Source organism: Athene cunicularia (genome assembly GCF_003259725.1).
Source record: "Athene cunicularia isolate RWA chromosome 4 unlocalized genomic scaffold, athCun1 chr4_part1, whole genome shotgun sequence".
Classification (NCBI taxonomy): Eukaryota; Metazoa; Chordata; class Aves; order Strigiformes; family Strigidae; genus Athene; species Athene cunicularia.
Window position 1 is genome coordinate 18,309,738 of NW_020799098.1, and position 23,834 is coordinate 18,333,571.

At 36.8% G+C, this 23,834-nt stretch overlaps 1 protein-coding gene across 1 annotated transcript in view; it reads right to left on the minus strand.

Moving 5' to 3' along the window:
* Window positions 1–23,834, minus strand: part of ADGRA3 (adhesion G protein-coupled receptor A3) — a 47,102-nt gene that overhangs the window by 4,036 nt on the left and 19,232 nt on the right. Inside the window, exons 8-16 of the mRNA XM_026846947.1 lie at window positions 19,257–19,458; window positions 16,100–16,249; window positions 13,274–13,435; window positions 12,804–13,007; window positions 11,533–11,746; window positions 11,170–11,378; window positions 6,166–6,290; window positions 5,508–5,631; window positions 1,122–1,267 (exon numbers count right to left, since the gene is read on the minus strand). Of these exons, the coding sequence (XP_026702748.1) occupies window positions 1,122–1,267; window positions 5,508–5,631; window positions 6,166–6,290; window positions 11,170–11,378; window positions 11,533–11,746; window positions 12,804–13,007; window positions 13,274–13,435; window positions 16,100–16,249; window positions 19,257–19,458 (1,536 nt within the window). The remainder of the gene's footprint in view (window positions 1–1,121; window positions 1,268–5,507; window positions 5,632–6,165; window positions 6,291–11,169; window positions 11,379–11,532; window positions 11,747–12,803; window positions 13,008–13,273; window positions 13,436–16,099; window positions 16,250–19,256; window positions 19,459–23,834) is intronic.

Here is a 23,834-nt window from a genome sequence, read left to right on the forward strand (position 1 = left end):
TTGACTCCAGAGTTACTGCCACTGTCACAGATAAGGTGTCCCAGTCTGAAATGGTATGTACATGTTTATGTCTATGCAGAGCTGAGCCTGTGAGGCTGGTAATTTTACTGCAACATTTTCCAAAGCAAGTACTCCATAATAAATAATAAGCTATAGGGGAAAAAATAAATCAGAACAGATGTTAAAAAGGCTACTCAGTACCCTGCTGGAAGGCATGCAGTTGGTGATAGGCATGATATCCTACAGTGAATACAACAGATTTACTTTTACTTAAAAATAATAAAGAAAGTGAAGATAGCACTTAAGTGGTAAAAATATTAACCTTCTACCTTCTAACTGACCAGTTAAATATTTCTGCATGCTTGTATATAGTACTACGAATTTTAGTTGGTGATACTCAGAAAAGCATTTCTGATATTCTGCAGTCTCTGTACTTTAAATTCAAGCTAAATATTTGCCTATAACTAATCAAAGTTAATCAATTTCTGCCACCTTGTGGAGAATTTCAGCTTAGCAGTTTTTAATTAATATCCAAAAGCTCAGTTAGCTACATGAGAACAAAGTATGTTAATGCTTTCTATTAAAAATATTTCACAGATAATTAGTTTATCCCATTTCAGTGATTTCAGAAATAAAAATTCTAAGAGAAATGCTTCACAAACCTCACTATTTCATTTAATAATGAGTGATCTCTGTTCTTCAAATTATTTGTTAGTAATCTTTGGAAAACATATTAAACTTTATTTATTTAAACTGTAGTGTCTGTTAATTGTGTGATAACACAGTTCTCCAGATTCTTTCTTCTATGATAATTTAATGGGAAGTCTTGCTATCTAAAGTTGTAATCAAAGCCCCAGTGGTGATACTGAAACACTACAGATTTCTTAATTTACAAATCAGGAACACAGCACTGCAGTGGTAATACACTATGACGAATCATTCTTCACCTCATCCTCCTTAGCATAATGCTGGGGAACAGAAAAATCTGGAAGGGACTTTAAGAACCTGGAAAGAAAAACTTTTATGAAAGGCACTTCACAAAAACAGTAGTGACCAGCTACATTTTTTTGTCAGAATATAGCAACCTGGGAAATAATGAGATGCAGAAACAATAGGTTCACCTCAGCATTGGTCTGGGTGGAGGAGGTGGCTCATCAGGATCTTGACATCTTTTTGCTTTTTTGGTCACTTGCTTGTAAATATTACGAGATGTCACCCCCAGCCACAGTACTGTTGCAAGAGTTGAATAATGGAGAATTATCCCAACCTTAGAAAAAGTAAAAATAAAAATAAATGCCCAAACATTTCCTTTCCACCAAGTTTAAAAAAACCCCAATCATTTAACATGCAACTTGCATAAAGCCTGACTTTTCAAAAGCTCAGTTCAGGAGAAAGAACCCTCCTCTTAGTTTACTATGACTCTTCTAAATGTCAAGTCACTGGGTTTTTCAAAGTGTAAAATACGTTATGCAAACTCATCTTCCTATCAGTTGAGTCTAGAAAGGCTACATAGCTGCATTGCCTCTAGTGGAAGGAAAACTTAGTAATGCAGAAAGAACTTTACCAGCCAACATTTTCAAGGTTACATATCAATCACACACATTAGGAAACTGTATTTTACAAGACACAACTTTAAAATGTCTTCTTTTACAGATATTTAAAATGAAACAAGTAAGTGAACCCCAAGCTAATGATATTGTGGCAACTACATAGCAGGTGGCAAGATATAGACAGCTAACATTCATCAGCAATTTTAACATAATGCAAAAAAAAGTGTCATACTTCAGACATTTAATCAGCCCAAACATTAATGCAAAGTCAGCCTCACAGACTGACTATGCACTACACTTAAGAAAATGGTTGTCTGTCAGATCCTTTTGCATCTGCATTACTTTATAAACTAAACATTGTTTTCTTAAAAGAAGTTCTGGGAATTCCAAAGTCCCTGGGGCTTTGCCAAGGAGAAGGCAGAATCTGGTTGTCCTGTATTTCCTTATAAGCCATAAAGTGACTGCGAGAAGTAGGTTTCATATACCCCTTAAATGACAGCACACATGCATGGAAGAGGTGACACTTCAGTTTCTGTTAAGATGACTGGAGATGGGTTTTTAAGTGCAAGTTTCAATCACAAACTTCAAAGCACAACTCTTAAACAACCCATCCATATCACAGAATTTCTCTTGGAGGATTACTGTCTCCAAGAAGTTAGGAAAAAAAGATTACACTCCCCATCACCAATGTGTGTGCATGTATGCACGAGCATCTGCACACACAGAGACTACCCTTCTCTTTGTATTGGTATGAGAAAGTTCAGGGACATATTTTATAGCAACACTTTCAACTGGCAACATAAAAACTACTGTGAACCAACAAGGAGGGGCTGGTGGGGAATGTGAAGTTCAAGGGCAGCCTTGACTACAGTGACCATGAAATGGTGGAGTTCAGGATCCTTAGGGCAAGCTCACTATCCTGGACTTAAGGAGAGCAGACTTTGGCTTCTTCAAGGATCTGCTTGGTGGAGGACCATGGGATAAAGCCCTACTGGGAAGAGGGGCCCAAAAAAAGCTGTTTGATATTCAAGGATCACCTCCTCCAAGCTCAGGAGCGATGCATCCTGTCAAAGTAGTCAGGTAAAAACAACAGGTCTGCACGGATGAACAAGGAGCTCCTAGGCAAACTCAGACACAAAAAGTAAGCTACAGAGGGTGAAGGACAGGTAGCCTGTGAAGAATACAGAGAAGTTGTCTGAGGAGATATGGATTGGGTTAAGAAAGCTAAAGCCTTGACAGAATTAAGTATGTCTAGAGACACCAAGGGCAACAAGAAAACCTTCTAGAGGTACACTGGTGATAAAAGACTGGGGAAAATCATGGGGTCTTAGGGAACGGGAGACCTGGTTACCCAGAATATGGAGAAGACAGAGGTACTCAATGACCTCTTTGTCACAGTCTTCACCAATAAGTGCTCTGGCCACACCGCTCAAGACACAGAAGGTAAAGGCAGAGACTGGGAGAATGAAGAAACATGCACCGTAGAAGATCAAGGTTCAAGCCTAAGGGACTCCATGGAACCTGACGAGATGCATCCATGGGTCCTGAAGGAACTGCAGATGAAGTGGCTGACATGTCATGGCAGTCCAGTGAAGTCCCCACTGACTGGGAAAGAGGAAACAACCCCCACTTTTATAAACGAAAAAAAGGAAGACCTGGGCAACTACAGGCCAGTCAGTCTCACCTCTGTGTCTGACAAGATCATGGAGCAGATCCTCCTGGAAAATATTTTAAGGAAAATAAGGAGGTGATTGGTGACAGCCAACATGGCTTCACTAAGGGGAAAAAAAAAAAAAAAAAAAAAAAAAAAAAATCACACCTGACAAATTTGGTGGCCTTCTACAATGGGGTTACAGTCCTGGTGGACAAGGGAAGAGCAACTGACACCATCTACCTGGACTTGTGCAAAGCATTTGACACTGTCCCACATGACATCCTGGTCTCTAAATTGGAGAGACATGGTTTTGACAGATGGACCACTCAGTGGATAAGGAATTGGCTGGATGGTCACACTCAAAGAGTTGCAGTCAACAGCTTGATGTCCAAGTGGAGAGAAGTGACGAGTGGTGCTCCTCAGGGGTCAGTATTGGGACCAGTGCTGTTGAACATCTTTGTTGATGACATGGACAGTGGGACTGAGTGCACCCTCAGCAAGTTTGTTGATGACACCGAGCTGTGTGGTGTGGTTGACATGCTGGAGGGAAGGGATGACACTGTTGACAGGCTTGAGAGGTGGGCCTGTGTGAACCTCATGGAGTTTAACAAGGCCAATTGCAAGGTCCTGCACATCGGTTGGGGCAGTCCCAAGCACAAACACGGGCTGGGTGATGAGTGGATTGAGAGCAGCCTTGAGGAGAAGGACTTCAGGGTGTTGGTTGACAAGAAGCTCAACATGACCCAGCAATGTGTGTTTGCAGCCCAGAAAGCCAACCATATCCTGGGCTGCATCAAAAGAAGCATGACCCACAGCCCAAGGGAGGTGATTCTGCCTCTCCACTCTCCTAAGACTACAACCTGGAGTACTGTGTCTAACTCTGGCAATCCCAACATAAGAAGGACATGACCCTGTTAGAGCTAGTCCAGAAGAGACCATGAAAATGATCAGGGGGCTGGAGCTTGTCCCTTATGAGGGCAGGATGAGAGTTTCAGTTGTTCAGCTAGAGAAGAGAAGGCTCCAGGGAAACCTTATAGCGGCCTTCCAGTACTTAAAGGGGGCCTACATGAAAGATGGAGAGGGACTCTATCAGGGAAAGTAGTAATAGGTTGAGGAGTAAAGATTTTAAACTGAATGAGGGTAGATTTAAATTAGATAAGGAACAAAATCTACTGTGAGGGTGGTGAGGTACTGGAAAAAGTTGCCCAGAGAGGTTGTGGATGCCCCCTCCCTGGAAGTGTTCAAGGCCAGGCTGGATGTGGCTTTGATTAACCTGGTCTAGTGGAAGGTGTCCCTTATGCTCAGTATATTAAGCAGGTGGGTTCTCTCTCGCTTCTGTTTTCTTCAATGGCTCTTTGACAGGGGGATGTTTGTTTGTTTTGTGACAGCAGGATGTTCGTTCTGCAGTATTGCTGGCTGGGAGCGGGCTGGGTATTGGCTGGTAGGTGGTAAGCAATTGCATTGTGCATTACCCAATTGTACCTCACATTATTGTTATTGTTTTATGACAATCATTAAGCTTTTTGTTGTTGGCTTTTTTTTTTTTTCTTAATCTCAACCTAGAAATTCTCCTTGTGTCCCTCCACTCTTCCCCCATTCACAGGGGTGGGGGGGAAGGTGAGCAACTGGCTGCATGGTGTTTGGTCGCCAGCTGAGTTCAAACCACAACAGAAACTTTTATGAATTATTGGATGGAAAAAATAAAATGTTAAAAAAATACTACTGATACCATCCCAAAGTGGAAACTGCTATTATACTGAAACCCTGCAACTGAATTAGAGGTGGCCAAATCTCAGAAGAATAAATCATTATAAAAGAGGAGTCTCAATAAAGCTAGCAATGCTTGTTTAGAGAAAGCAGGGGTGTCTGACTGGAAAAACTTCACTCCCCCGTCTTTCAATTATACTGAGCAAATAGAAATATTTTAATACCCATGGAAATCAGTTTTCACATGGTCTGTAAAGGCCACATAAGGTTTACAAAACAATTTCCTAATAAGTCTCAAAAATAAAACAGGTAAAGCTTGTTTTGTGATACCATTTTGGGCAAAAAAGATTTCTGTTGCACTTCTGAAATACTTTTCCAGTTTTCAATTAACAAACTGATTTTATCTTCATGGCTGGATAAAAATACAACAGAAATCTTTAAGGTAAAAAGAGATTGATTTTTTGGTCTAAATTTTACATTCTGATGAAAATGACTGTATAGTACTACTGTTCTGTAGGAGGCAAGGGGGGCATATACATATATAGGATGATGAAAGTGGTAACTGATTTTTTTTCAAGTTTTGCATGTTTACTTACTGCTTGGCAAATGCTGGCATTCCTGGTCTGAGTTATGCCTCCAATAAACATCACACATGTCAGGAAAATATGAAAGCTCAGGTTAACTAGCATATGCCAGCTTTTTACACTGATCCTGATCACACTGTTAAAAGAAACAAATTAGACAACAAACACAGCTGCATTATTGTATTTCAGAAACTAGCAAGATACACTTGTGATAAATGAGATACAATTACTGTTAATGATTGTTTGACTACCACATACTTTGTAATCAAATATAATCTCTGTTTTTTTATCACAAGAAATTAAAACACCCTCCTATTAACCAGCTTTATACAACTATTTGGGGCTTGATTCAAAAATTTTAGGCTTCAAGCTTTTACATCAACAGAAATATAAAATGCTGAACAGTTTGTTAAATTCTAACACCATTCTTGAGTGGTCTCTTCTTTCATCATGAAGCAGAAGTAAAAAATTAAAGAGATGCATGGTTATAAGAGCTAAATTGTCATCCTCATGAACAGATGAAATAGCTACTTGCTTAACTTACTTTGCAATAACAAGTTTTAAAGAAACCCCCCCCCCCCCAACACAGAAAACTATACTGTGTTCCTATCAAAAAGTAGTCCTAAGCACTATGAAACTAATTTTTTTTGGTCATAATTTTGATTCATACCTGTGATGGTATATATAACTGACTATGATCATCAACAGGCACATCAGCAAAACCATGGCAGTGGCATAAATTACTGGATGCAAAAGATCAGCTGGCTGCGTATATAATTCAGCTCCTGTCAAGTCCTGACAAAAAAACAAAATGACCATTAGTCCACATTATCTCTTCATTTTGTAGGGGCAGGGAGAATGGCAGAGGAAACAAAATAAAGAAGAAACAGGAACCTTCTAGATGAAATTCCTTTCCCCCTGCTACAACCCCAACCCTCCAATTATTTATTATTTGATGTTCCTGCCTGTCTTCCACAATTATCTGCTGTTGTGGCTGACCTTTATAAATGCAGTCACACATCTTGTAAAACACTTCAACTTCATATATGCTTGATAACAGAAATGGTAGCAGCTTACAGACACACAACATTTTCTTATTCTTACTTATACGTATAGCATGTAGAAGAACTGTGTGTTTCACTTATGATTATTATCTTCTGCAACAACCCAATGAACATTAGTGCCCTCAGCAAATTTGCAGATGATGCTATACACTGGGGAGACTGATCAATAGATTGGATGATATTCAGAGGGATGTTGGTGAGCCAGAGAAACAGACTCATAAAATGTCATGAACATTAGCAAAGAAAATGTGAAAAGATCTGCATCTTGGATGGAATAACCCCATGCATGCAATGACACAGGCTGGGCACTGGACTGAACAGAAAGCAACCTAAGAACCACTTAAGGGTATTGGTTGACAAAAGTTGACCACAAGTCAGTGCAGTCTGCAGCCCAAGGCCATACTTACTTGTGAGAGCAAAACCACAGCAAGCACATGAATTGATTATTCCCTTCTGTTCAGCGCTGTGAGACCACCCCCCCAGAACTGTCTTCGATCTGAGGCTCCCCAGCACAATGCACTGACATACTGGATACAGCAAGTCTAACAGATCATCAGAACAGCTAGCAGGCTGAAGCTGAAAAAGCTGCATTTGTTCCTCTTTAAGAGGAGAAGGAAAATAAGAGAAGTCTCATTATTATATGGAGCTACCTACTGGGATGGAGTCAAACTCCTCGTGGAGATGAAACCATGAAATGGTGAGAGGCAATGGACATTACCAGCAACATTAAAATTTATGATACAGGAAAAAAAATTCTGATGAAAGTGGTCACATACTGCCCAGAGACTGACTGTATAATCTCTGTCCTTGGAGATACTTGAAGCTTGACTTAGTATTATCTGGAGCAGTATGATCTGACTTTGAAGCTGATCAAACTTCAAGCAGGTAACTGCACTAAGTAACACCATGATGTTCCTACCAGACTGTTATTCTACGATTACTGCTTGACCAGAATAGATAGTTGATAACACAAATATTATTCAACAGCTCTTTAGCATCATTCAAGTTTTCTAAACCCACCCATCAAAATATTACTTGAGGAGTAAGCATGAAATGGAACCTTGGCCGGTACATTTGGCAGTATTTCAAATAATATCTAAGAAGTGATATTTTCATTTACTAACAAGAACAGCAAGAAGAAATGATTCTGTCTGGATGCTGTTAACATTTACTAGGGTTCCATTTTCATAATGGTAATGAACACTAAAAAACCCCTCAACCAACTTCAGTCCCTTCCAGCACAAAATAAAACAAGTTTGCTTAACTAAGATTAGTGGGATAATTAAGATTTTTTTCAGAACAGACAAAATACAGAAAATTCTCTCACTTAGAATTCTGAGAGTCACTCTTAAACCTCTAGAGTTGGCAAAGTTCAAAAGCACATGGATGTAAAGAAGAACAAATTTAGCATTCACAAAGAACAGTAGAACATTAGGAGGAACCTTCAGGTTGTTTTGAGAAAAGTCACAGTGATATACAATCTGTTTTTAAGATTAAAATGGGTAATCTGATTTCATGGACAGGAGAAGAGTTCTTGAAGCTTACAATTAAATTAGTCAGCAGTCTCTTCACCACTCCCTCAATCGTTCTTTCATCAGAATATAAATCTGTTATTCATAACTAACTCACCAAGCTCATTTCAAACTAATTTAATCAGATTGCCAGTTTGATTTTTATGTATTTGGTTTTCTTTGGCACGTGTAAAAAACCCTCTGAGAAAGATCGTAAGATATTATGCCTCAGGCAGCCAATGTCATCCAATTTCAATACTACCCATGGCCTGGTTGATATCCAGCTGGAGATTCCTAGGAACTCACTGCCATTACAAGCATGAACAACTGTATTGTCACACACAACCAGCGAGTATAAGAGAACAAACTGTAGAATTCCTGTTGCTGCTTCCCAACTGATTATAGGTAAGAAGATGTCATGAATGTATTGCTGTGAATTTAAGAGAATAAGAGATAAAAATAAAATTAAAAAAATAAAAAAAAAAATCACAGGATTTACAATAATCTTCTAAGATATCTGAGAAAACTCAGAATACCTATCCTAGCTAGCAAAGGCCTTGACCCAGTATCAAGTCAATGAGTCAATGGAGTTTTTACTGATTGCACTGACATTTTTAATCAGACCTAAAAGGAGTGAGGGGAGCCAATAACAATATTTCTGAGATAAACTAACACTAAATAATAATTTAGTAAAAGAAAAGGCTGACAGTAAAGTAGAGATTACATTAAGAACAGTGCTGGGGCATTTATAGCCAGGGAGCAGAACTATGTTTCTTCTCAACTACCAGTGCTGGTTTTCTTCCTCTACTGTAGGCCTACAGTAATGAGATTTCAGCTGAGCATCCTGGTCATCTCTTCTATTATTAAACAGTGGTTAAATGACTTCCAAATAAACACAAAGTTTTATAACTGTATCTAGATTAGAAAAGTAGGCACTCTGTTATGGGTTTCCTTTTCTGAGAGCACTTTACATTATTTTCTGAAATGTATAAAGACAGGTCAGTACATGACAACCTGCTTTCTTCTACAGACATATGTACTAAAGTAAAGTAGACTAAAAAGGAGTCAAATAACTCTGCTTAAGTCACCTGCCATCTAGCCAGGATGATGGAATATTGTGTTCAGGTCTCTCCTGCCACTACTGTTCATGTATTTGACGTTAATGACAACTGCTGAATTAAAAGCTAAACTTCTAAAACTGAACCCAAATGAATTTCTTACGAGCTTGGGACCAGAACCCAGACTTCAACACTATGAAAGTCTACAAATTAAATAGCTATTATGACTTTTTTAGTTAATATATGGATAGACATTATTAAAACCTTTTTCAGCAGTTACTTAGGGCATCCAGAGATTTGCAGCGTATTAACTATGTGCAAGGAACAACTAACAGATTAACATTACTCTGTTCTCCTCTGCCTATCCCCAATTCTCCAGTCCCTACAGCCTAACATTTTGGGAAATAGCTAAATATTTAAAGAATACTAGTTTTGAGCAAGCACAGAATGAGAGCCACTAGCAGAAAAGAGAGGAAGGGGCAGCTTTCTTCAACTTTTTTGTTGTCAGCAGTTCTCTGTATAACTCACAATAAGATATTGATATAATCTTACCATATATTAATCTATAGTAATTTACAGCAGATTGAATATGCTCTTCATTTTTCTTCCTCCAGATGGCAGAAATGTGACCAATTTAAAGCATACTCTCTGTTTACATGCTTACTACACATACAAATGAAGTTTATTTTAAGGAATGCTGCTGTGTTTTAGGAAAGGATTATATATATTTTAAAAATATCAAAGAAGGGAACTATAGGATTATAACAGTTTAAAGTAATTTAAAACAGTACCTTCAGAGGTAAAGTGAAAAGCTTTTTGATCTCTTTTCAAAAGCTTGGCATTTAAGTGCTTTTTTATGTTTAGCTTTTTGGTATTCTACTATTTAATCCTCTTAAGAAAAAGATTTTTGAAAGTTAGACTTGCAAAACAAAAATAGCAACTTCTCATGCACTGATTATCATAAAGGAATCCCCCTTCTTCCATATACGATTACATAAAAATACATACCTAATCCTATACAGAGCACATTAAACTACTACAAAACTCATACCAGTTTACACTTAAGTTTATTTCCTAAACCTCTTAAAATTTCACTGAGTTTCCTACTAGCCTACCATTTTTATGTATTACATTTTACCATTTAGCATCTGTGGTAATGACTGATGAGCACGGTAGCAGTTACCAATCTGTAAAAAGGCAAACTTCCCAGGCTAAATTCTGAAATTAAGAGCTCTGGAAACAGTCAAGGAAAAAATCCTACTTTATAACTGTAGAGCACTGAAAGAAGGTGTCTCACTCCCTTCAACTATCACTGTATTTTAGAACTAGTCAGCCATTTTATTGACATCAGTATGCTAAGACTACAGTTCAGATACTATTTTTTAAGCTGTATTTCAAAAAATATTTTGGATAGTAACTGAGCATTTTGATTTTTTTTCCCCATTCACAATATATCTTCTGGTAATAGACATTCATATTAGTGAATGAATGAATAGCTAATTTGAAGTGAAAGAGTTTGGGGTTTTTTGGGGTTTTCTGTTTGTTTGGGTTTGGTTGTTGTTTGGGTTTGTTTTTTTTTTCTATGATCCATAACCAGAAATAACTAGGAAAACCTTCCTGTGAGCAGACAAAGCTAAAAAATTTAATGTAACATGGAGAAGAAAGTTTTTTTCAACTGTTACCTTCATTTTAAACTGTCACCTTTATTTTAAGCTGTCATTATTAGACTGACATTCATAAAAGCTCATTTGATTAAGTAGCTCATTAAAATGGCTTCCTATAATACAGTCCTTTTCATAAGAAAACTCTTTTGTGTCTAATATATTCAGCAATTAATTCCACTCTGACAGATTTCCACTTATACCTTCTCCTACATCGACATTTATTTCTTATGTCTAGTTTTATGTGAAATGGAATGTGGGAATGCCCATTTTCTTTAATGAAAAAAAAAACCCAAAACCCAAAACCAAACCCCAAACCAGAACTGCATTTTGAGTATTTTTGAGATCCAGAAAGAAACACGTAATTCTAAGTGTCATACCATTAAAACCGCATAGTTGCTGAGGGAGTAGCACTGAATGGTAGTAATATTTTCATCAGACAGAAGAATGTGACAACCATCAGATTTCCATCCTCCTTGTCCATTCAGGAGATCAAAGTCCCACTGAGCTGCAACAGCATCTGCTCCATGCGCGATGCGCCGCAGTGTCACATTTATAGGAACATGGTGACTGGCTAGGTTCAAACCATCTGTTACAAAAGAAATATATTTCCACATAAATGTCTCAATATGTAACACATTAGATGCTAAAAATCTTTTGTTAGGTATACACTAGTCAAAACAAAGGAGTCAAAATGTTTCTTATTTTTAAAGATCATTAAAAAGTAGTACTAAAAAACAAACCTATCTTCGCAAGAATAACTGGTGTTACAACTGTACGACGTTTCCCATCATCAGCCAGATTTGTTGAATTTCCTGTTGCTGGAAAAAGCTTTCCATTGCGAAACGCAATAAGCTGAAGCTTGTAGACAGATTCGTCTGCTGGTCTGATTTCTCTTTTTTGCTTTTGAGTGAACAGGGTTGCTGGCAACTGGATAGAAGCCTCTACAATTGTGTTCTAGAAATAAATAGATTTGAAGTTTTAAAGAGAAAATGAAATTCTTTAAAGATTAAATTAGCAACTCCTCCAACTGAACAGTGTCAGAGATTAATGCATTTAGCACACTATGTATTGTGACAAACCTACCTGACAGTGTTTTCAAGTAATCCATGATAAAAATCAAGTCAGGTTACTAAAGTTTTAACACATTAAAAAAAAAAAAAGTTAAGATTCTGTAGTTATCTTACTTGTTACAGAGAATATGTTGAAGTTGGTACCAGTACATTTATTATAAGAGTTTTACAAATTAGACTATTGGCAACTAGAAGCAGCAACCAAAACAAGCAAAGAAATGCTGTAATAGTGCATTAGTACTATTCAAACGAACCACTGTATACAAACAGGTTTTTATAACCTGTATTTAAATCCTACTTGGGGTAGGGAAACATGCATGCAATTTCACCGAATTACATAAATATAATTTCAAACATACACCCTGCAGTGTAGTTCAAGCACAGTGATAAAATGCAAACTGGTATGTTGGGGAATGCAGCTGAAAAAACACTTTTACAGAGTATGAGTGTTTCAATTCTATACACATCCACATATAAATGCATGTGTGTGTCTGTTTATTGTGTGTGCACATAATTAACCGTTCAGATCCACTTTCTACTTCATGCATAATTACAGTATCACCCTGAGCAGAGTATTTCAGATACTTAAGGAGACTGTTAGTATCTGATTTAATATATAATTAAGGTGAAAAAATAGCAAAATAAAGCCAAGTATTATTATGAACAAGGGAGCATTTCAATTTCTATACTTATGAAAAGGTCTGATAGCATCTGCCAGCTTCAGATGTTTTAATAAAGACCACACCTACTCATTAAAAATTGTGTCCATTAAAAAAAATTCTATAATCAAACTCTATTATCATTTGCCACTTTATCTCTTGTCACAGTCATTCTGGATTAGATAAAAATGCTACTTTAACATTAGAAATTAATATAACCTTGCTTTCCAAATAATTAATATTTAAGGTATTACAAAGTCAGTAGAGAAACGAGTATCCTACCTTTAAAGCCAGACTTGACAATGTATTTGAAACGTTGCACTTAAAGCTTAATTGTTTATCTAGGTTTCCATCTGGATCTCTTCTCCCATAATCACTGAGTCCTGTACGGTCTGATGTAGCCACTTTCTGAAATACGGTGCATGTCATCCCAGTGAAACCAGCAGCCTTTATTACGTAAGCCTCAAGAGCAATATTTGGAGAATACTGTGATGACAAAAATCAAACATTAAATAATTTTACACAGCACAATAATAAATAATCTTAAAGGGATTCTCTGCTATAACAGAAAAAAACACCCAGAAAACTGTTTCTGTTTATCTGGCAGGGATAAATCTGTTCAGAATATTTCTCTTCTCCCTACAGAAATAGTAGGCATTTCAGATAATGCCAACATCTATTAAGAGAAATAAAAAGCTATTGAAACTCAAGAGCCAGAAAAATGTCTTCTAAATAAATAAATTTATACTTACAGTAGAATAAACTTGAGCTCCGTTTGCAAGCCGATACATAGCAATTTTCTGTAGACACTGTACAATTCTAGTGCAAGCCTTGGCTTCCCTTTGTGCCATCCACAGAACACGTTCATCAGCTAACATAATATTACTTGCTATGTCCACCATCACGTCACCAAGCTAACAGGGAAGAGAAATAAGACATTTTGTATCTGTGAAAGCATTCATCAAGTAGGATCATTATCAGAAAATACAAAGCAACATGTCAGCACAGAAAGCAAAAGGAAATTGGTTGTTCCTATTTCAGTCACTGCCTGTCACTGAAATACTGAAATACTTTGGCTCAGACATTTACTTCCATCCAAGAAAACTGTTATGCCAAATTTATCTGTTTACATTATACTTAGAAAACAAACCCATGAGAAATACAGGTATTTCATTAAAAAAGCAAAGAGTGTCTCCACATTCTAATGTACTAATTATTTAAAAGGACTATTTATAATCAACTTTAAACCTAAAATAAACAAACTATAAATCAAGACTAATACAATTTGCATATAGGGGAGAAGATAATAAGAAACGTGTAATACAGGAAAAATTATCACGCAACCCTTCTGCCTCTCTTTCTTTTGCTATGTCTGGTTTTTATTTATTCCTTCCTCACTTGCCTTCAATTTTGCATGAAGTGTTTTAGGTCACAGGTTATACGTGAGAGACAGCAAATACCCGTAGGTACCAGAGCTGCTTTCAATCCACCAATTACATTGTTGTAAGTTTATTCTCATACTCCCTACCCTGTCTTCTGTATGACAGACAAATGCAAACTATAACAGGAATTCATTTATTTGGATCACAACTCTGCCAAAATTAACGAGCACCTACATTGACAACATTGACCTACACTAGATTTCTATATTTAAGAAACTGTGACAAATATTGAACCAAAAGTGAATGTATTTTCTAGTTGAACTAACTGAAATACAACTCACAGTGCCTAAATTTACAATTTAAGGACTGGAATTTTCTGCATAAAGAGAGACAGGATGGGGAAGACATCTCATTTACCATCCAGGCTTCCCAATTCATTTTCAGAGTATTACTTAGAGAACACAGTCCTTACAGAACTTAGTAGTTTCTTACAGAAGCTACTTACAGAACACAGTACTTTCTGTTTTAAGAACTGTCTCTTTTAGAGACAGAAGCCACAATCAGTAAACATTTTCAACAGCTGACATAGAGCCTCAAACAGCATTTGCAGGCTGCAGCCCCTTCTATTAAATTCTCAAGAACAAATCAAAGTTTAATTAAAGATGCTTATTGTGATTTATTACTACTTGAAAACTAGTAACATGTTTTACACATCAACAAATCATAGGTTTACAGTAAGTTATCAGTATTAAGATCCTGAGGTGACTGGACTCAAGTTGTTTCATACTTTTAAAAATATACATTATTCTTTCCCCCGCTTATAAAGGTACACACAAGTTTTTCCAACTGCATTCTATCTTAAGACAATCTGCTAAACTTTCTGAACATTTCTCTTCAGTTTGTTTCTTCTTCTGACATGAAAAAAAACAACTATTAAATGAAGCTTTTTATAATTTACAGTATTTGTCTTTCAGAACAGCCACTGTAATGCAAGCTGAAGAGCTGACAATAAGATATAAGCGAATGCAGTGTCAAGAAAAAGTTTGTAGACTAATGCCCTAATAAGAAATGTGTCTTAATAGCTACTAAAAATTAAATTGCACTCCTTGAATATATCACCAAATCAAAGGTTGAGTTCAAATCAAACCAATTAAGATTAAAAAATTACATTGTCTAAGACCAAAACTACCTATGAATTTAACTTAGATTTTTTCATGTCATCTATTACCTTCAAACATGGCAAAGTAAAGCCAGATTTAGTCACTCTATAGACAAATCACAGCTGAGAAAAGAATATCCTTATAATGTAACAAATCATGCAGCAAACTAAAACATGTTTCTATTTTCAACTGGATACAAAACCAACCATTTAATGAACTACTTGTATAATTCCAAAATACACACACACAAAAGAAAACAAGCTATGACTGTAAAAAGGAGATTTAGCCTGAAGATTCTTCAAGGAGTTCTGCAAAAAATTTACAACAGCATTTATGAGTTGCTGAGGGTGGATGGACAATTTTTTTTTTTTTCGCACAAGTTTAAAATTGAGACACTACGGTCTCCAACTTCCCAACATGCACTGTACAGTGAGCTCCGTATAACCTCTGTTCAGCAGTGAAACAGAGAGCTCCTACCCACTGGTGGGACTATTCGACCACTCAAATTTTTCTCCCCAACAATGAGCGTTCTCTAAGATTTTACTTGAATGTCTTGTCTGATATCCTGCAAGATATAGGAAAACTGAAAACCTTAGAGATACAGCTCAACACTGAATAAAGACAACCTACCACGGTGGGAGGGGAGAAGATAAGTCTTGTTTTATTCATTATTGAGAGGATCTCTGAGGCTTTCATTATTTGTCTTTTTAGATAAGAACATACCAATGAAAACCTGTGCGACCCACTCCATATTAAATAAAAACAGACTTACTGTACCTATCTCCCTGCTCCAGTGCTGACCAGAGGTGTTACTCACATTACAGGTCCAGTGAATGCTGGATCATCTCAGCGCGAATGCAAAGTCTGTGACCATGGGTCAGCAACTTCAGGGACCTACTAAACAAACAAAAACATGGAATAGAATCTGATAATCTACTAACTCAGTGCCTGTATCTAACGGTGAGAAGGTTTCACTGCTCAGAATAATGACAAACACTTTGATTATCTTTAAAGTGATGGCAAATTATCCAGTTACCTCTTTATATTTTTCAGCAAATCTTCCAAATTTCTCTATCATTTCAGCCACAAAAATAACATCCATCTTATCAGAAAAATTTGCTGCTTCAACAGTGTAAGCCAAGAGCTGTCTTGCTGTTGCCACTGCATTAGTAAGGTTGAGCGGCATCTACATAGAGAAGAAACATAAGCATTTTGAAGTGAAAATTAAGTACTAGATAGAGGAAACACTTCAGCAGTTAACAATTAAGCATCTTCCCAAAGAGGATAGCAATCCCCACAGGGATCAGTGTCCTACATAGCTAGGGACTATCACCTTATCTGTTCGCAAAAACATTTCCTACAAGGCAGAGAATCAGCATTTGTACCTGCAGCCAGAAAGAGGTTTTGTCCTGTTGTCCTAGAAGGGAAAGAGATGTTGCACCAAGAAAAGGAGCAGAGATGGTACTGTCAAATGTCTATTTTCCTTTGCATCAGAGCCTCAGCACGACAACACAAAGCTGCTAAAATATGGCATTTTATAGCAAGAAAAGCCATAAGAAATCCAAACCCACCACTGCTGTAACATTCACTCTTGATTCTGTAATTACATAAAGTATTTGGAATGAAGCATACACAAAACACCCACCAAGATAGATCTTCTCTATGACAAAGTTTCATAATTTCATTCCTGGAACAAGTACCATGCTGGAAAATTCTTCACTACATAGTACAAAACATCAACATCCCCGAGGTAGCAGGGCCCAAGAATGCAAAATTTCATGTAGGTACAGTAGAACACTACTCAAATGTTATCAGTTCATGTTCAGGTCCTGTTTAGCCATGATAATCCAAACTAGAGACATCCCGTCTCCATTTTTTGGTGTACAGATGTCCAGTCTGCCCTAGCAAATTTGCAATGTGCCACATAAGGACAGCTATATGTTTTTCCCTGCTGGTCTTAGCATGTGTACATAGATTTAAATGCAATTAATGGAAGATTATGTTTTTCCAAAACACTAGAAGTCATGCATTTAAAAGCGTAAATAAATTCAAAGTCATAACACATGCTGAACAAAGTGAACTTTCAAATTCAGATATTCTGTATAATTTCTTTGAACTTTTTCTTTAAACATGAATTTATTTTCACCTAAAACTCTACCTGTGCAATACACAAACAAGAACAATGACATGTAAATGTTCTTGTATAAATGTTAGAAAGGTTTTGCTCCATTTATACTCACACCTCGACTTAAATTGCTTGGCAGAGTTCTGATGCTCAAAATGGCTCAACTACCTTTGTGCTGAAAGGTTCTAAAGATGCTTATAATAGGATTACATTTAATAGTATTCTCAAATAGACAATAAATTTGTGCAGAATATTGCTAAAAAGAATTCCAGACCTACTAGACATAAAAAGAGGAAGGCTTTAGTGAGTAAAGACAACTCCTAAAACCAAAACATGCCACTTCTCCCTTTAAAAAAAAATAATTGAAACCTGTATTTCAGTGCAGCATACCTGTGTGCATGTATTTTTAAGCAGATAATAGGACATTATCTACTTCACACATGGAAATTACACCTCTTCCAAAAGCAGTTATAACATGTGAAGTAATTTAGGCTCTTGAGCAGTTGCAACTCCTGTTGGGCTACAGTACATAGGCAGGAATAGCACGGAGCTGTTACAGGCCTTGCAGGAAGATGTGAATTCCCAGGTGGGGAAAAAGCAAACCAGCAGCAAAGCTCTCAATAAGCACAAACACTCAACCTTGCTGGGTCCCACAAAGGGATGACAAAGGGATCCCCGACATCAATTCTCACCTGCTAACCAGTCATTAAGCACCACCAGGACCCATTTCAGCCCTCAAACATGTTTCTCATGACCAAGCCATGGCATACACTTCTAGTGCTAGGAATGAAAGCAGTAGATCACAGTTATGTCAACCCCCAAGTTTAACGTAGGCCAGAAGCAAGCAGTCCCTTTCTCTCCCTCCCACCCTTTCCATCTTACATGAGTGGTGCTCATGGAACCACAGCAGCAAGGTAAAAAGCTATATCTGCATTAATAAGGAACTGAACACAGAGGGTGCAAGTCAGCAACTTCTATACAACATACAGTTCAATGTTTTTACCTCAAACTAGATTTAGGCGAAGCCACTGGATGTCAAGCCTACACCACGTGTATGAACTGAAGACATTCAAAGAGCAAATAGCAGTTTAGATCATGATTGTCTCAGTTAAGGGCTGTGGTGCTTCTGTAACACAGTGTCAAGTTTTCTCTAAAAGAATGTGAGCTCACACACTGAAACACTCTGAACACCCACAACACAACATAATCCTACCCTGAGGTCAGAAAAGCACCATGGCCCATGTTAAACATAGACAGTGCTACTGACATCAACTCAAGTGGCATAGCTGTATTATTTAAAATAAAAAAAAAAAACAAACAAAAAAACCCCATTCTATCTCCATAGTTTCACCTGTTGCACTGATGCTAGCTATATGACAGTACACGTTTGAAAACTTCAAGTTTAAACCAGAAGTTCAAAGCTTTATGGAGTATTTTACAATACAGTACCTATACGTACAAGGTTGGAAACATCACTGCAGAACAGTGTTTGTGAAAGTATGCAATAACTAGAGATAAGCTTCAAAAGGAGTTTGGAGCTGCAATATTTGTTTCATAGCTACATTTAAAATCTAGAATATTCTCTTGTGTCCTGATGAGTATTACTGGATTAAAGAAGCCTAGTTAATACTCACTACTTTCCCTAGGTAACTCTCATTGACAACACTGATTCTATTAGAAGCTTACAGCAACAGAGGTAGTGCAGAGTTTGACTACCCTCAAAAATAGCTGTTCTCCATTACAGCTTTGGCCTGCCTTGTTCCTTTATAGCATATGGGCAAGACACAGTATTAAGCGGACAAAACCAATCATGACGACCATTCTCTTATGCTTTACACCAAAAAATTAAATCTTCCTTGCACTTTCCATCTGGGGGCACTCAAAATAGGTATTAAACTAAACTCATCATAAACCTACAAGTTTCAGTGTTGTACTCAAAGGCATGGGTTCATCATAATTCATCTAGATCAACTGTATTACCAACTTTAAAAAAAAAAAAAAAAGGAGAAACAGACCTGAGTTTTAATTTTCTTTAAAGAATTTCATTTTGTAGAAATGCACAAATTACCTGATTGAACATATAAAGAACTCGTGTCACATCGTTTGCATACTGGCACCTGGAGTAGTCCTCTTCTGCCCAATACCCTCCCCTGTCGCATCTGCGCCAGGCTCTTCTCTCATCTTGTGAGTTGCCAGGATATATCCCACTGCCAGCAGAATAACGTGTACACAGCAGGTATGCTGTGATGCCTGCCAATGTTCTAGGCCACCTGGGGAGTCAAAAGCAAAAAAAATTAGACAAATTTACATGACAAGTAAATAAAAGGATTAAGCACTACAACAGGAAATAAAGAGACACTCAAAACTAAGCATCTCTAAACTATTTCAAGGGCCACATTGGCTCACCTTCAGTATTTTTAAGCCGTTCATATTTGTGTCCTATTAACGAGTTCTAATGCTAGCATGCTTTTTTTGAATTATTTCATGAGGCAGCAGGTGGATAGAAAAAGGTGCTTATAAAATTACTAAAAATAGTTTAATTCTTTTGTAAAAACCTTGCCTACTTCATGAAAAATTCCATACTAACACTACAGTTAAATACCACCCTGCAAGCTTTCTACTTGTCCTGTTCACATGCATCAATGTAACTTACAAATGACTGCATTCATATCAGCACTGAACTGCAGATATGAACGGAAGACTACATTTATAATAATTAAGAAACAGTAGCAGTAGTACAACTACTTTGACTGATTTTGCAACTAAACTTATTACTAAATAGAAATTAATGGGAAAAGAAAATGTTCATAATGTTAAGAAAGTAGAAAATAGTTCCTTTTACTCATAGGTATGTGGCACTTTAAGAAAACTTCTAATATTTCCACAACCTTCTCTGTAATTTTACTGCATATATTTTACCTGTATAAATATATACAGATAAAAATGAAATAAAGAATAGAGAAAATTAAATTGCAATACATTTCAGTACAATGATCATTCATGAGATCAGAACTGATTCAAAGGAAACAGAGGAATAGAAGGAAGCCATGCCTGAATTAAGCTGCAGTGCTGAGAAGAAAAAGAGGGGACTAGGAATGCCAGTCTGCCTGTCCCCACTTCCAGCCCTCTCCCTTATTAGGGCATACATAAGCAGTATTTTATTGTTCAGAACACTAACACTTTTAAAAAGCAAAATCATACATATCTAAATTTTAGAATACAAAGTATCTCAAATCCATCAACCCAACATAAGGTTTATCTAAAACTGAGAGCAAAAGAGAGCTTCATTTGATCATCCAAGGCTTTCTCTATCATAATCAAGTCAGGCTCCTTGAACAGCCTTAAGAGCTGACATACTTAAACAGGAAAAAGTATCTCTGAGGGTTTTGAACAAAGTAGTTGTCTCCACAAACTGAAATGGTCTAACAAAAATTCTGCTAGATTACACTGTGATTTAAACTTTGCTTTTATCTGGCCTACATTTCAGCAAAAAGCCACTTAATCACTACTATAATATAAATTAAGAGATGCTCAGAACATCTATATTTGAAAAAAAAAAAAAAAAAAAATCTGTGTTTGCAGAAGGATGGAGTAAACACCTTGATTAATGTTCCATTTCAGGAAATCAAAATTTAAATAATATTGCCAAAGAAGAGAAACTGAACAAGTCAGCACCATTTTCCTTCCTTATTCACTGTTTAAATAACTTCTCTTACTAAAGACACAGGGATTTATCAACAGTTCTCTCTCAAAGAAAAGACTAACTCCAGGGATGGACCAAGACAAAAGGCTACATTTTTGTTCCATTAAATTACGCAAGAGAAATATTTTGGGATATACTGAAAGTCTTCTCTCTCTCAAATTACTATTTATTCCTAATCAACAGAACAAATTCTGCATGCTCAATAATGGATGACACTCTTATTTCAGGCCATTTTGGTAAAGATTACTTAGGTTTGGGCAGCAAGTAACTTGAAGATAGCTGCTGGTGGCATCCTTAAAATGCACAGGTCATGGCAACAACCATAAAAGAATTCAAAGTCAGTATGGAATTTAATGGAAAAGACTAGACTATAATTACAACAAACCCAAATAGAAAACAAAGGCTTAAAATTTTACTCCCTTTTATAACAGCTTTGTCATTACAAATCAGTTCTCCATACTGGAGTGACATCATTTAGTTAAGAAATGGAGACATTATTATGACCATCACCACAGTATCTGAATACTAGAAGAGACAGAAGATTGTATGAGTATTGTATCAGAGACTCATCCAGCCTAGCAAATATGCATACACATGTATTCAGAGCTTCAGCAGCCACCAAGAAATTAACAATAGTGTCACCATTCAACCTTCATCAGAAATGAAAACTTACACCAGAACTGGTGGCAGTGGAGGTGGTTAAAAAAGAATAAAAAATTAAAAAGAATCAGCAGAGTTTTTAAATGCCAGGAATTCTATACAGGTATTTTGAAGAATGTAAATTAATTCAAAGAACAGATATAGATACTGCAAAGGTAATGTAAATTATTCACCATGTTTTCTCCCATACAGAAGAAAAGCCAGCAGAAAGAACAAAAGTCTTCCTTAGAAAAAAATCACAACAGCCTTTGTGAATTGCTGCAACCCCAGTAGTGACCTTAGTGCAACATTACATTTACCCTAGAAAACAACACTTTGGATCATCTCTGGCCAACTCTGATCATGGACAGATCAAGTTATGGATCTGCGGGGAAGGGATGAGGGCATACATGCAAACATATCAAAGTCTCTGAAATTTCTGTGTGGACAAATTAAAATAAAGCACGATCAACACAGACTGGAAAAACAAGTACAAAGATGAGCTACTTCTGTGCTCCCACTTCTTATGGACACACAATGAGCCCTCAGAGAATGAAGCCAAAAGGAAAACAGGCAAATGAGGACAGCTCATAAATCAGCTGGCACAGCTGTTGGAAGAATGCAGGCACACAAATACTTTGCATAATACACCCAAACCTCATCTTCCAGAATGCAGAGTCAGGTTTCCAGAAACACTGACACTGGAGTGCCAAAACAATTTCCAAAACAATTGTATAATATCAACACTGAATTTTTTCTATTAGGTTTCCACATCAAAGATGCCACTTTGAGAGGTATAGCTGTGTCTGTCTTTAGAGACAAGTTTTCTAGAAGTTGTATTTTTCCAAAGCAATTTTAGTTAAAGTCTGGTCAGCTCAGTTTTGACTGAATGTATCACCCTACAGAGACTGTGGTCCTGACAGATGTTGTATGACACAACCTCCAAGACAAATATTTTCACTGAAAAATGTCATCATGTGCCATTCCTTTCCTCACTATTCACACCTAGTGCTAAGCAATTAGAAAAAGAGAGACAAGAATGAAACAGACTCAGATGAAAAACAAGTTTTTTAGAAGAGCTTTAATTATTATCTTTTTAAACAAGCATAATTACTAAGATATATATACATATCTCTCTCTCTTCAGGAACTTCTGTAAACATCAAATGGAAAAAAAAGTGTCAATCTCTAACACTACTTCAAAGGTTATTAGATTATCACAAGATTATTTGCCTTCTCTCCCTGTTCTTGGCTCTACTTCCACTATTTTTTAATCCATCTCTTCCCTTTTGTTACTGTCCTTTCATTCCTACATTTACTTTTCATTCATCTCCCTACACAGCATTTTATCATCTTCTACCCTACAGAGCATTCTATAATCATCTTCTCAAAAGAAAACTAGCAATGCCAGTCAGTCATATAGTTGTGCTACCTTTATAACAAATTTAGGTATCTACATAAACATTTTACTAATAAAACTAATGTATTACTTATAATGTGTTATTATAGGCTTTCCACTAAACCAGACATTAAAGATGGGCAATTTAAAACTCCCAATTTTCTACCATAATCTCACATACATAAAAATAACACAAATGCACAGTGTCACAAGAGCAGCACTGCATGGAGAACATCATCCCTTACCCTCTTTCCTCCCCATTCATAACACCCCTTGTGCAGGTACAAATCTCTTTGCAGCCCAGTGGTGAATGAGATAGGGTAACTGATTTCAGATGTAACTATGCTTCCCTTATTCACTATTTTTGTTAAGTGAATGTTAACCTGGACCATTCTCAGCCTGTTTCCTCCCAATAGCTGTATGAAATGAGCTGATGAGGCAGTCTCCAATTCCCATGAAGCCAGGGAGGACACCCCTCCAAGCAGGCTCAAAAGTTAATTAGTGACACGAAATTCTCATCATGCAAACAAAGGCTACATAAGTTTGGCTGCATTCTTAATTTTTTGTGAGCCTAAGCATGAATATCTTTCACAGTTTACCCAACTGCTAGCAGAAGTGCAAATTTGGACTGTATTAACACTCTTATTTCATCACTGTTTATAATTAGGTGCTCAAAATTTATCACATATACATGAGAGTAGACAGCTGCGAGGGAAAAGATGGTTCATTTACATTTAAGTACTGTAATTTCATTTCAGGAAAAAAAGACAGACCATGAGATTATAAAAGAATCCTTTGCTTCATGCATATTAATTCTGTTTTGAAAGCATTCATTTCTTTAAACCAGCACTAACTCTCAGAGTTACAATGAGTTTTTATATCATAATTTCATTAGCTTACAGGTAG